The sequence below is a fragment of the Ochlerotatus camptorhynchus genome, unplaced genomic scaffold (genome assembly GCF_037179485.1).
Source record: "Ochlerotatus camptorhynchus isolate MF236.1 unplaced genomic scaffold, CSIRO-AGI_Acam_v1.1 ptg000211l, whole genome shotgun sequence".
Lineage (NCBI taxonomy): Eukaryota > Metazoa > Arthropoda > Insecta > Diptera > Culicidae > Ochlerotatus > Ochlerotatus camptorhynchus.
Window position 1 is genome coordinate 4,643,466 of NW_027040701.1, and position 14,208 is coordinate 4,657,673.

A 14,208-nucleotide genomic window follows, 5' to 3' on the forward strand; every position below is an offset into this window, starting at 1 on the left:
ATATGAGGTGCTCAGTGTTCTAATGGCAACCGTTTTTACTTACTGAGCAGAAGATCGTGATATCATTAACTGCCTTATCGTTGTCTAGTATTTAGTTCAAAACTATGATTACTTCACTTTTCAAGGTGATTGCTGATCCAATGAACGTATAAATTCGGACAAAATCTCCCTACTGTGATTTTTCTGGGGATGAAGAAGTAAACACGGTTCCCAAAAAACTGATTTTGATCAGTTACTGATTAGTAATCATTGATGTGTGCAGCTAGTTTAACCTTGAAGTATTCGTACAAAGTAAAACACGAAAAAATAAAGTAAACACCTACTGACTTTCGAACTCGCTCAACGAGAAACTAAACGTATTTCATGAAATTTAATACCCATGTGCAATAGACCAATACTTAAAGAATATTTTCGAGACTATCAGGATCAGGTTTCAAAAAATACCTTCAAGGTGAACATAATATATTGTTGTACATCGCGTGAGTGTTTGTGTTACAAAAGTTGGTGCGAGTACTGAAAGGTTATGCTAAACAAAGCTTTAAAATTTTGTTGAGTCAAGGGTTCTGGAAAATTTAACTCATATTGTCTAAAATGCCGTAAACATATTTCAATTAAAATTTTTGTTTAGTTTTCGTATTAGTTATACTTCTTGAAGCATGAATTATTCAATATTTGTTTTATTTTTTCAATGGATTTTCTAGGCAGTCTTTCAAAATAGAGAAGTCTACACTTGAAATGAGCTATTTGAAAACAAGCACTTAACTCTAAACTCCACGTAATTCATTACGGATTGTTCGTTCGGCCACACATATTGTTAGGAACTTAACTTTGTATATTTTGTTACGCCGATGAAATGAGAATTGTATCCTCCCTGAGAGCTACTTACGGAACCATATCGTTTCGATATTCTTATTACACCGATAGTATTACCTGAAACGAAAAAGAAAACGAATGCAATGGATAAATAAGTTGTAGCAATATTTTCAGAAACTAAATTTCTTAAACGGCAGACCGTATGAACACAAAGAAGCAGAATTTCGACAACAACCAAGATTAAAGCCAGCAAAGCTAGGTGAAAACCCACCACCACCCATTACAAGTCAAACAGCCGGGAGCGACGAAGAAGCTGTCAGAACCACACGTCAGCAAGCAGAAAGCTAAAAGCCCTGACATTTGTTCCCTGTCGGTGACTTCGCAACCAACCTGCTTCCACTTTCGAAGCACCAACAACGGCGAAAAGTAACAAAATGTAGTTAATGTAATTGGATTTTGTACATAAACCTTGTGGCATATTTTTCTACCTTTTCCCTGTCTCTCTCGCTGTAGCTACTCGCACTAAAGGAACGAAAACTCCAACAAACCGGGAGAGCAAGAGGAGAAGTTGATTTTCTCGCTTCCCTGAAGTTGTTATGAGATTTTCCGAGCTGTACACTCTTCCACTATACAATGAAACCACCAAAGGTTCGCTTCGGGCCATTTGTTCACGTAATATTTTAGTTGGCAAGTTTGGGGTTTCAGGGCTTCGTAAATTGAATACTATATAGTTCTTCAATTAGAAGTGTCGGGATGGAAGAGTAGAAACGGAGTCGTTTCAAAAGAACATCATCCTCCCCCAACCACGCCCGCGTCATGACGTATGTAGGTTGAAAGCATTATGATTTACACTCAATTTCATTATCAAATTCTCGGAATTACTCGATCCTTCACCATTGGAACAGGAGCGGTTTATCATCATCAACATCATACGAGGCAACAGCGCCAACCAAATTTGAAATATGCACACAATTAGGGTAAATTTGCATTTTATGGACCGTTTCTCCATAGAGGACCACGAACAGTTAAAAAAATATGGTTAGATTTACCAGTAAATTCCATCGGAAGGCGTCTTTGGCAGCTCATCTTCATCGGATACAGGGAAAACATTAGTCAAATACTATTTGAAACATGGAGAAAATACAGTTTAATGTAAAACTCGGCAGGAGCTGCCAATTAAACAAAGAGTCCAAATTAGGGTTTGAAATTTGAATGTTTCCTGGACAGATTGTTTAAGATGACAATTTGACAAAAGGCATGAGGCATTTTAGTCTGTTTTTGGACTGAATTAAATGTCATTCAACACCATCTATTGTTTCTACCTTAATTATAAGCTAAATTCTTATGTTTAATGTATTTTTTATTCTAGACGATCCTTCATGGGATGTAAACAATCCTGTAATGGATCCCGGATAATCCATAAAAGGTTAATAGTAACTGCAATTTGTAACGCAGATTTTGTGCAATCCATTTGTTGTATGCAACATATGCAGAAGATGTAATAAATCGAACCTAACATTTGATGAAAGATAAATTTGATTGGGTGCATTAATATAGCGTAAAAGCGAAGACAACAAATCAAGAAGGCTGGAAACTTTTCCATTTTCTCACACAAACGCTATGACACAGATACAATTGCGTCATCTGCCGCTCAAAGGTAAACGCCTCGAACGAATTTGATAGCAAAGATTACATCCTCAGAAGAAAGTTTTGTGTATTTGCTCATTTTTTTATGCGTTGCTCAAGCGCAGCGCTACTGTATCTGTCGCTTGGATTCTGGCGCAGTTGGCAGTGTTCTAGATATGATGTCATCGGTAAAACGTTAAAACATATACTAAGGGGTCCATAATAGACCACTTTACCCTATCTATAGTACCTACAAGAGGTCCACGAGGCTGCCTATAAAAAGGATTTACGCTACACTTAAAACATATCTAATGAAGTTGGTTTGATGCTGGTTTATATTCCCTTAGCAATCCGGAGCCAAATACACATCAGCACTCAGTACCGAACAGTTGCATCCGAGGTGAGCATATTTACCGTGCTGTTTGTTAAAGGAAATCTCCACCTACACGGAACCAGCCGTAGTGCAGACCATGCAAAATCCTTCGCAACACCAGTTGTTCAGTTTCCTCCCTCGGGCAATATAGCACGATAACGTAGTCTGGCGGAGATCAAAATTACTACTTCCCCGGTGTGTAGTATCATATCCGCTCCACAAGGGTTCAGCAGAGAGGAAGAATGCAACAACACACCGTCCATGATATAATCCTGTCTGACTGAACCGTCGTTCGTCTCGGCGGTGAGAGCGCATCATACACACGTGCACACTAAATAAAGTGGATCCCGACGGACAGGAGGGAAATGCTGTTAATCCTACTGCTTCAGACCGACGTCAGGCCAGCGCGATGAGTTCAAGATGATGGAAAATTAAAATCAGCAGGAACACCAAACCGGGCAATGCAAGATTATCATACAGGTGTGTAAAGAAGATATAAGAACGTCAGTACAAGCACATCCTTAGTATTTAATTGCATTTCCTGCATTTTTCGTTTGATTTGGGTGCACATTTCGGTGCTCTTTGCGTCAACCGTTTGCGACCGGGAACGCTCTACTCCAGCAGAGAAGTACGATTTCAAATGTATCCTACCTACCGCTGCTAAAAGAAGTACCGTAAAATGGGGTATCTTTGATAATGCGCTATTTCCAAATTGGAAACATTGGAAAAATTATATATATTTTCTTGTTTTTCGCCTGATTGAAAAGGCACTCAACTTCATCTTCTTCTTCTTCGCATGTCAAGCTTAATTTTTATCTCATGTTAGCGTGCCCTCAACTTAGTGTTCTAGATGCACTCCCAAAGTTATTTATTGAGAGCTCTCGATGCCTGTGCCATTTTTGCATTAGTATAATTGTGCGGCAAGTACAGCCATTCTATATGCCCAGGAAAGCCGAGAAATTTTCCAACCCGAAAAATTCCTAGACCGGACCGAGAATTGAACCCAGCAACCTCCAGCATGGGCTTGCTTTGTAGCTGCGCCTTTACCGTCTGAGCTAAGGAAGGCACTCACAGAATCATTTATGAAAAGAATTCCGATAAAGCCATCACAAATTTAAATGTGGTTCTCTTATTGCTTATGACTTTCTGATTTTATAGGGGAAATGGATGCAATGTCGGTCTAAATGCCCCTAATTTGGGCCTATACTTAGTCCCCTTTAGCAATCGAGTAAATTTTCAATAGCGAACAAAAATATCCATTGATACCGTCCAAATGACGCGTTTATCTAGATAAAATTGATAAATAGCAGATTTTTAGCGATAAGCCCAATCTTTGATCCATAGGCCAACATTAGAGCCATTTCCCCTACTTGTTCGAAGATTAATATTTCTTGAGCTATTGTGCGTAATTCACGCATGTTTTTCTAAAGCGATGTTCTGTCACAAGACAAAAAAAAATAATTCAAGTGCAATAGTTTCCTTTGAACATTTGAATTACGAATACACTGAGGCAAATAGACTTAAGAATTTCATAAAACTCGACTTATGAACGACAAATATGAATTTCATAATCGCGACTTATGAAAGATTTTCGTCTAACATAACGTAGCTATTATACGCCTTTAACCATTCCATTTTCTTAAGCGTTGAAAGACGATTGGCAACACACGAGCTCCGTAATCTCAACGTCCATGGTTCGGTTCCAGTCTGCTCCGGTTTATTATTTTTTTGCCAACATTATTTTTCATAAGGCAAATCAATGAAATTCATACTGATTTCTTGTGGCTAAAATTCATAAGTGTTTCTTATGGACTTCTTACGTTCTTTTGCCTGCGTGTAGGCTCTAGGATCCTCATTGTCGTGAAACGGGGTTACTTTGATAGTTTTTTTTAAGTAGATTCTGAATATTTGTTTTTCAAATTTTATTTTTTTAACAAGTACTGAAGATCGTAGAGTCAATTCGTTAGTTATATGTTTAACAGAAATTATTGCATTTGTACTTTTTTTTTTGTCTTGTGACCGACATCAGTTTTTTTTGGGTTACTTTGACAATACTCGATTAATGTTGAAAAAATATGGAACTTTGAATAATGATTTAATCAGAAATATCATAAGCAATAAGAACACAGTTTTAAATTTGATTCAGAAATTTATTTGATGAGAGCCTTTTCAAACAGGCGAAAAACAAGAAAATTTATTATTTTTTAAAATATTTAGGAAATATGTAGCACATACTATGTACAAATTCTATACTTTATCAAAGGTAATACCCTAAGCTACAAAATGGAACCAATGTTTCCAATTTGGAAATAGTGCAGAAGGTTAATTTAGTCATTATATAATAGTATCAAAGTTAGCCGCATTATCAAAGATACCCCGTTTTACGGTATTTGACATTGGTACATTAACTGTCTTAAAAAAATATTAAGAATATACTTAAAAAAAAACTATCAAAGCTACCCCGTTTTACGGTAACTACCTAGTAGCCAACATGAAGAAAAAACTCATTTCGACTGTTGATGCTACTGATGCAGTACACGGCACAATTTGCTGAACCTATTTCATGCTGGATTTAACATGTTTTGAAAGTTACATAAAAGGATTTTTTCCCCTTCGCGGTGCTTCACAGACGGAGCGCGTTCGTACTATCCTTTGATAAGCGGGTGAAAATGGAATAGAGTGCAAATGATGCAAATGGTGGAATAGCTGTGCAGAACCTGCTATGATTAAAAACCTTATTATGTTATTATTTTGCGAGTACAGGGAAATATTGTGACAAAAGAACAGCCGGAAGGCAAATTCGTGTTTCTGTTTGTGCAGGATGAAAAGTGTTCCTCAAATAGAACCTTTAGTTACAGAGCTCTATTGAATGAAAACAAAAGGTTCGTTGACTTGCTTCCGCAGCATATTTAACCTGGGAATCCATTCAAGTGTTTTAAAAATTGCAGCCAGATTTTTTTTTTAATTTGAAATCTTCAAAGTAAATGTGAAGCCCTGGTCTCCCAATCTTCGATGATTCTAGTACTTTATCTGTGTACAGGAACTCGATTTCGTCTGGGTCAGAACATTTTCTTGACTGATCCTGAATCTAAGCCAATATTGCTATTCGTTTCTCACCTCAATAGCTTAAATTTGGTCCTCCAGATTCTCAGGTCTAAGATTGTTTGTCCTTGGTTCAACGTCCCACATTTCCATTCAGCTTGCGACCCCCCGATAGTCATAAAGGACACGGCATGCCGAAGGCGGTGGGTTAGATTTGTGATACGGTCGAGCTGTAGAAATTTTCCCGACTATCATGAGCATACCCAAGTAACCACCAAGCCCGTTAATAGTCCTCTAATCGCCTTTTCTGCAAAATAAGGTTGTTATAGGGCTTTAAAATATTATAAGCATTAAATTTGAAAAAGGGCGATTAGCGAGCTTGTTGGTTACTTGGGTAGTGCTTACCAGAGCATACCTATGATGATAGTTTTCCTAATTTTGTGAGCAGTAAGTCACTCAGGAGCCTACGGAGAGCGATAAATATTAAGACGCATCGTGCCCTCTTGCCGTGCGGATCTATTTGCTTTTTGCTGAAAGAATTGTTACTGCTACCTAAAGATACAACAAATTTAAACAGAAATTCCCTGTGAACCTGTACACATTATTCCTTTTTCGATTCTTGTTTGGAGCTGTTCATAAACTACGTAGACAGTTGAGGGGTGTAGGGGGGTGGGTTGACAATTAGCCACGGTCCATACAAATTTAAAAAAAAACTCATAGCACAGATAGAGCGATGGATAAAGCACAAATCTGACGATCGCAAAGTTCATGAGTCGAGTCCGGTCTGAAGCTTATTTTTATTTTTTTGTTAAATTTATTCCTTCCAATGATGAAGTTATTTTTACCCATCCTCACTAACACACATTTTTCAGTTTCCACAACCAACACTTGTGGCCCGCTGATTGGGTGTAGCGATAGCGAGTGTGGCAGTTCTAACGAAACTAGCTTCATACAATGTACAAATCCATTTCGTTGCAAAAAACAACTAATAAATTCGTAGAACAAACGAGCGATTTCGTTGTATAAACGAAATTTTATTTTCAGTGCATAGAGAAAAAATCTTCAATAGCGTTTTTCTCAGCTTGCTGTTTTACAAATGGGACAATTCAAGACCAACAATTGAAATGGCCTTAACTCCATTTTGTAAACAAACCTTGTAAGACCATTTTCTCGCGAACCGAAGGCCGCCAAGGCAAACCAACATAATGAAAAGGTAGGGGGAATTCTCCTCTCCCCGATTGTGGTTTAGGTTTGCGAATGAAGGTTTCGGTTCGCGAGCAAATGGCCTTACAAGGTTTGTTTACAAAATGGAGTTAAGGCCATTTCGATTGTTGGTCTTGAATTATGCTGAAAATGGCAGTATAGTAATCCGTAGTAATCTTATAGTTAACTTTCTTCTGCCACCATAGACGCCATGTCTAAACGCAAAATAAAAGGGCAACTTGATCCCACTTTGATTTGCTCACGGATGAGGAGAATTACCCAAGTAACCATAGGCACCTTATTTCGCCTTTTTGGCTATATACGGGCCTTATCAGAACTTACAAACTCTGGTATAGCCGATGTTCAGCTGTATATAGCCAAAAAGGCGAAATAACGTGCCTATGGTTACTTGGGTATTCATCATCCAGGAAAAATTCGATTAATCATTCCTGGTTTAATGCCAAGAAGGAAAAAGTCCTCCATATTGTGATAACCACTTCCGATTTTCATGTTCTTTGCACGGAACTTTTGAACTTCGTTAAATTCAAGTGTTCACTTTAAATTGGTCGTCGGGGTGAATTCCATATACTGAAACCTTGGACGGTTTCAAACGACTTCTCACGTATTCTACTGAAAAGCGGCACCAATTTTTCACTTACGAGTCGTAAGTTACGACACCAACACAGATCGTCGGTTTAAGGTTAGCTTGAAAGGTCAGCCTAATAATGAATCCCTGGATCAGATCAAAGCTGAAATAACAAAACTACGTGGAGTTGAGCCAGTCTAAGTAATCAAAATGAAAATTTAAAACTCGTCCTGGCGATTCGCGCAACGGGATTTCTAATGATTTTTATTTAGTTTACTTCAAGTCTAGTGAACTAAACAACCTTAGGCCTTCGACGGGAGACTGGAGAAAATTTTAGAAAAATTCTGGCAACTTCATGGAAATGAATCAAACTTCCGGGAGCTTAAGGATTATTCCTAAAACTTCTGAACATTTTAATAAACTTTTGGAAAGATTTAAAACATTCAGAAAATTTATATTAACTCCAATAAAATTCTGTGAGCTTCAGGAAGCTCATTATATTTTTGGAAAACTCTGTAAACTTCAGGAAAATTCTGCAAATTTCAGGAAAACTCTGGGAAGTTCAGGGAAGTCTGGGAACATCAGGGAAATATGGGAACTTTAAAGAAGTCTGTAAACTATATAAAACTTTACAAGATTGTACTAAACTATAGAATATCTGCGAGCTTCATGGAAATTTGCGAAACAATGCGAATTTCTGGGAAATTGGGTTGTTTAGGGGTATTGAGGTAAATACATATTCGTCATCTGCATTAAAAACGGAACCGAAATCCAAAATTTCATCAATTTTGGTACACTGGAACTATTTTAAATAAGTACGATTACATTAGCAAAAATCACCATCTTAGCGCCCTTCGGCGGGACTTTGTATGGGAGCGAATTGTCAACGAATAGATTTAGTGCAATCGATCAAAAATTTAAATCTTGATTTAAAAATCGAGTTGAATATCTACGGGATTGATAAAAATATCGTAGTGCTCAGAAAACGAAGCTCTATCAGATAATGTATAAAAATTGCTATATTTTTCGAATTTTTAGAACTTCAGTAGAATAAGCTTTCACAAGGAAAATTCAGCGAACTTAAGGAAATCTCTGCAAGTAACAGGGAAGTCTGCGAACCTTAAAAAACTTTAAACAATCATCAATCTGAGGCATTGGAAAAAAAAACAATCCTGAGGACTTCGTATTATCATATATTGGGTTTTTATGTAATTTTTGATCAACCTGGTATCATGTGAAAATCAGAGAAACTTGAATTAAATTGTTGGACAGTTGAAGATCTTCAACATAATGCTTGATAAAGCTGAAAAATTGAAAAAATATCCTGAGGATTTCAGAGAAATCTTTCATCGCCTATAGGTTTTTAAAATAATTTCTGATCATACTGTTATCATGGGTGAATATTTGAGAGACGCTTTGTGAATTCCTGGACACCTGAAAAATCTTCAGAATAAAACCCGATAAACCTGAAGACTTGAAAACATATCCTGAAATAAACTTCGGGAAAGTTCTTCCTAGAACTGTAGCAAAATGCTATCCACAACTTGAGGCAAGTTTTTTTTTCCAATGACAGAAGGGAAGTTCTTCCCAGAATTTCACAAAAGTTTTTCCCAGAACTCCAGGGAAATTCTTTTCAGAAATTTATGGATGCTTTTCTTTGAATATCAAGAAAGTTTTTCCCGAAACTTCAGAATAGTTCTTCTCAAAACTTCAAAGAAATTCTTCCCGGAGCTTTAGGGATGTGCTCCTCAGAACCACAGAAAAGTTCTTCCCAGAACTCCAGGGATGTTTTATCCAGATCTTCAGAGATGTTCTTCCAAAAACTTAAGGGAAGTTTTATCCAGAACTTCTAAAAATTATTCTCAGAGCTTAAGAAATGCTCTTCCTAGAGCTTCAGAAATGCTCTTCCCAGAGCTCCAGAGAAGTTTTTTTTCCAGAACTTCAGAAAAGTTTTTCCATAAAATTTAGGGACGTTCTTTCCAAAACTACAGCAAAGTTCTTCCAAGAGCTTTAGGGAAGTTTATTTCCAGAACATAAGAAAACAAAAATTCCAATTTCGTCAGGTAAGTTCTTCCTGCCCCGTAACGTGGGTATAGATCACCTTTTCGTGGTACGTTACGGGATGTAAGATCTATCATCGATTCCTAGTCCCGACTACTTCAAACTAGGGTAACAGGATTTTTCAGTATTCAAAGGAACACATCTTAGTCCTTGTTACTTTTTATGCCTGGTTGATAGTGACAAGTCTCGGCTTTGTCCACCGAGGATGATCTTGAAACAAGGAAAACATGAGTTAGTGAGTCTTTATCTATGTGATTCCTAATCTTCTATCCGTTGTTCCCTAGTTTGAAGTGGTTAAGACTAGGGTTCTGATGCTTGGTCATTATCGGTGTCATTCCTTAATGTTGTTGCTAAGGAATCCAATTTTGACTGACAAGGGGGCGCGCCTTTGGAGTGTATTCCTAGTATAAATAGCGGGACATTTCAATTAGAGTCGGATCCTTGCGATAAATGCAAGAATGACAACTGTAAAAAAATCGAATACTTCATCATTTCTCAGTAGTGATGGAGTAATACAACATGCACTAAACTAAGGACACGGGGTATACTACAATAGATCAAATTACTGGTCGCAGTGGTGTTAGGTCCCGAACAGAGGAAAAAAAAGTTCTTCCCAGAACTTTAGCGAAGTTCTACCCAGTCCTATAGGGAAGTTCATTCTAGAACTACCTATGCGTGACAATGTTTGCACCATTCCTGAAGGGGATAAAGTGAATACGGAGGTGTATTTCGGCATTCTTAGTAAGTATGTCCTTCCGTGTTTTACGGACAAATATAACCCGGAGCTGAATGCAGACGGGGTACCATGCCACACCTCGAACCACACGCAGAATTGGCAGAAGGAACATCTGCCGTTCTGGCCGAAAGATATCTGGCCGTTATCCAGCCCCAATCTTAACCCCTTGGATCATGCAATGTGGCGCGTCATAAAAGGCCTGTGCCACTCCAGTACACCAAGCCTCAGACAAACATTGACCCGCGCCTGGAGAGATATGGATCCGGACTATATTATCAGAACTTAACGAGCATTCCGGAAGCGTGTTGAGGCCACAATTGCGGAAAATGGGAATTTTATCGATGATTAACATAGTTTTATGTTCTTAAAAATAAATTAATAAATTATGTGTTTTTTTTTTTGTTTCTACAGTGTTTAAGGGTTCAAACATTATTACGCATACGACACAGAAAAGTTTTGTCTCAGAACTCAAACAAAATCTTCCTAGAACTTGAGGGAAGTGTTTCTCAAAACTTCATGGTATTTCTACCCAGAACCTCTGAAAATTGCTTCCTACAAGTTCAGGGAACTATTTCCCTGAATTACAACTTGAGATGAAATTCTTCCAAGAACTTAAAAAAAATTCTTCAGAAAACTTTAAGGAAGTACTTCGTAGATAGCGACGCCGGTGGTGTAGGGGTAAGCTTGATGATCTCTCACCCCAGCAGGCCTGGGTTCAATCCCAGTCGGCACCGCCTGAGGCATAACATCTCTGATCACGTCTTCCTTCGGAAGGGAAGTAAAGCCGTTGGTCCCCGGTTCATGAGTTGGTGGCTCGATAGGTAGCGTCCAGGTGTGGGAACTGCCTCCCAGTCTTCGGTAGCATTGGTGCTCAGCTCGGAAAACAAGATCGACGGAAAACAAAAAGTAGATCCTAGAAATTTAAGGAAAATTTTCTCATGACTTCAGGGATGTTGACCCCAGAATACACGTATGTTCAAAGTTGTTTCTATAAAATACAAATATATGTACAAACAAACAAATCGTATCGAATGCACAAAAACTGGGTTATACGTACAAAGTGGAGGCCATATAAGGCAAATTTTAATTTCTTTTCAATGATGAGTCGAGTATTAGCACAAGACATTGAAGTAGTCTGCACATTGCAGACGAGATACGCATATCTGTCAAGCATAAGCAAATAAGGTAGTGAAATTAAATGGGAATTACTAATCTTTCTCTCTCTCTTTATGTCTGTTATTATTATGCGATTTCTGTTTTTTTTTTTGGAACTTCAGGGAGGCTTATCCCAGAACTTGAGGAAATTACATCCCAGAACTTGAGGGAATTTCTTCTCAAAACTTCAGAAGCCAAGCAGCACAAAGTTGTGGCAGGAACTTGCAGCAAATTGACTGTGACTTAAATAGGTTGCCTCAACCGGTTTGCATCAAGCGTGCTGCTAGGGAAACTTCTTCATAGAACTACAGAAAAGTTCCTCACAAAACTGCAGAAAAATTCTTCCCAACATTTTAAGGATGTCCTTCTCAGAACTTGAGGGAAGTTCATTCCAGAACATAAGAGAAGTTCTTCCCAGAACTTGAGAGAAGTTCATCTCAGAACTCCAGGAAGCTTCATCCCAATATTTCAGGGATGAACTTTCGAAAAGTTTTTCCCAGTACATGAGGAAAATTCCAATAATTTTAGGAAAAAAATCTTAAAATTCTAAAATCCTTGAATGTTAGAGAAACTTTCCAAGCTTCATTGGAGAAACAAGGACCTAAAAAGTGTTTCCCAAATTTCTGCAGAGCTCCCACAACATTTAAAAACTTTGATGGAGTTCCCAGAACATCAACGGGTTCTTCACAACTGTTTTGACATTTACAGAATTTTTTAAAACATGAATAAATTCATCAACGTTTACAGAACAAAAGCAAAAATTCTGCGAATTTTTTTCAAATGTTTTAAAGGACTTCTGGAATGTTTTGAAACATCCAGACATTTTTTAAGAACACCACGAAAATTCTGCAAGCTTCAGGAAGGATCAGTAATTTTTTGAAAATTTCAGCAAACTTTCTCTGACTTCAAGTGCTGTTTACAAAAGTTTATAGGCTCTTTTCAAAGGTTACGCGAGAAGTATTTACGTGCCAAATACGCAACGATCGCTCACACTATGCCGTGCTCGTTATATGAACAGTGTGAATAGGATTTAAGTCTATGATAAACTATAAAATGATTGTGATGCATGTGTGCCAGATGTAGGTGTAGCCAAACTAAGGGCAAACTAATTTTGTTGTTGTCAGAATTTCACGCAAGAAATGTGCTTTTGACAACGATCAATTCTTGCACTATTCCAGTATTTCAGGTGCAATATGTCCTGCTGGATTCCAATCGAGCGTTTGATTGTAGATTAGTTATAAGTGTAATGTGTTTTTGTTTTTTCATTAAAGCAATGATTTTCAGTTGAATTATAATAAACCTATAAATAGGTACCGAAAAAAAAACACCGAAGAGTTTTTACGAAATAATTCAGAGCGATGACGGCCAACAACGTAAGTTGTATTAGCTTCACGCAATCTTCTAAATAGCAAAAATAGTTTTTTTTCCTTGGTTTGTTTTCCGTCGATCTTGTTTTCCGTGCTGAGCACCAATGCTACCGACGCCAGGAAGGCAGCTCCCACACCTGGACCCTACCTATCGACTCATCAACTCATGAACCGGGGACCAACGGCTTTACTTCCCTTCCGAAGGAAAGCATGATTAGAGATGTTATGCCACAGAACATCCCGGCGGCGCCGACTGGGATCGAACCCAGGCCTGCTGGGGTGAGAGGTAATCATGCTTACCACTACACCACCGGCGCCGCTAGCAACAATAGTAGATTGCAATTCAAATATGAAATACCATTCGAATATATAGGAAAAAAGGATTCATGTGGAAAATCATCAATCTATGACAAAACCATAACCATTTGGTGCACCCTGCGTTGAACATCCAACCCCACATAGCACCATTTTACCTGAAAAAAAAAACCAATCAAAAACAAATCTTCCCAACGGGCATTCCAGATTCCAGACGGCAGCGCACTCTCATCAGCAAGCATCTCTAATACCATATCAGCTCCGGCTCACGTCCAGGAAATAAATCATAAAATCTAATAAAATAAGTTTTTGTCATAATTTAAATAATAGATTTAGTACCTGCAGCAGCAGTGTTCCACTGCCAATGCAGTTGCTTGGGGGCCGGCTACTATCAAACCAGCAGCGCGCAGTGATGCATCTATGGTATGAATGGAAGTAGAGCACCCAGGTATTGCACTTTCAGAACTGCAGGGGGTTAGGGTAGCCGTGAGTTATTTATGGACTACCTACCGGTGTGTATGGTCGTAATTTAATGCTACTCTGCGCTCTGTCTCGCCACGCGTCTGGGCGCCATCTATTTGCCACTCACAACCCCTAGCCACATGTCGGCCATAAATGGAGTATGGTATGATGGATTATTTATGTCCATTGGTGAAATTTTGTCCATTCCCGAAATCAATTATTAAAGAACAGATTAAAACGTCATTTCCTCTCAAGTCCATGATCCAAGCTGCCAGCAAAGAAGTGATGAATTTATCAAATGGATGGGGAAAACTTATCTTCCCTAAGATCGATAGCAAACCGACGTACAGGTGGATACGGGATTGGTTGTATAACCTAAGTTTATAACTTGGATACATAGACTAGGGGTTTGCGGGAGTAGCGTGTGCCATTTTGCGGTACTGCTGCAGTGCATTAATACACATGGGAA

At 38.3% G+C, this 14,208-nt stretch overlaps 1 protein-coding gene across 1 annotated transcript in view; it reads right to left on the reverse strand.

Annotated features, from left to right (window-relative positions):
• Window positions 1–808: 808 nt before the first annotated feature.
• Window positions 809–14,208, reverse strand: part of LOC135703288 (neural-cadherin-like) — a 101,631-nt gene continuing 88,231 nt past the window's right edge. The window contains exon 3 of the mRNA XM_065224462.1: window positions 809–930. Coding sequence (XP_065080534.1) covers window positions 815–930 — 116 coding nt within the window. The 3' untranslated portion in view covers window positions 809–814. The remainder of the gene's footprint in view (window positions 931–14,208) is intronic.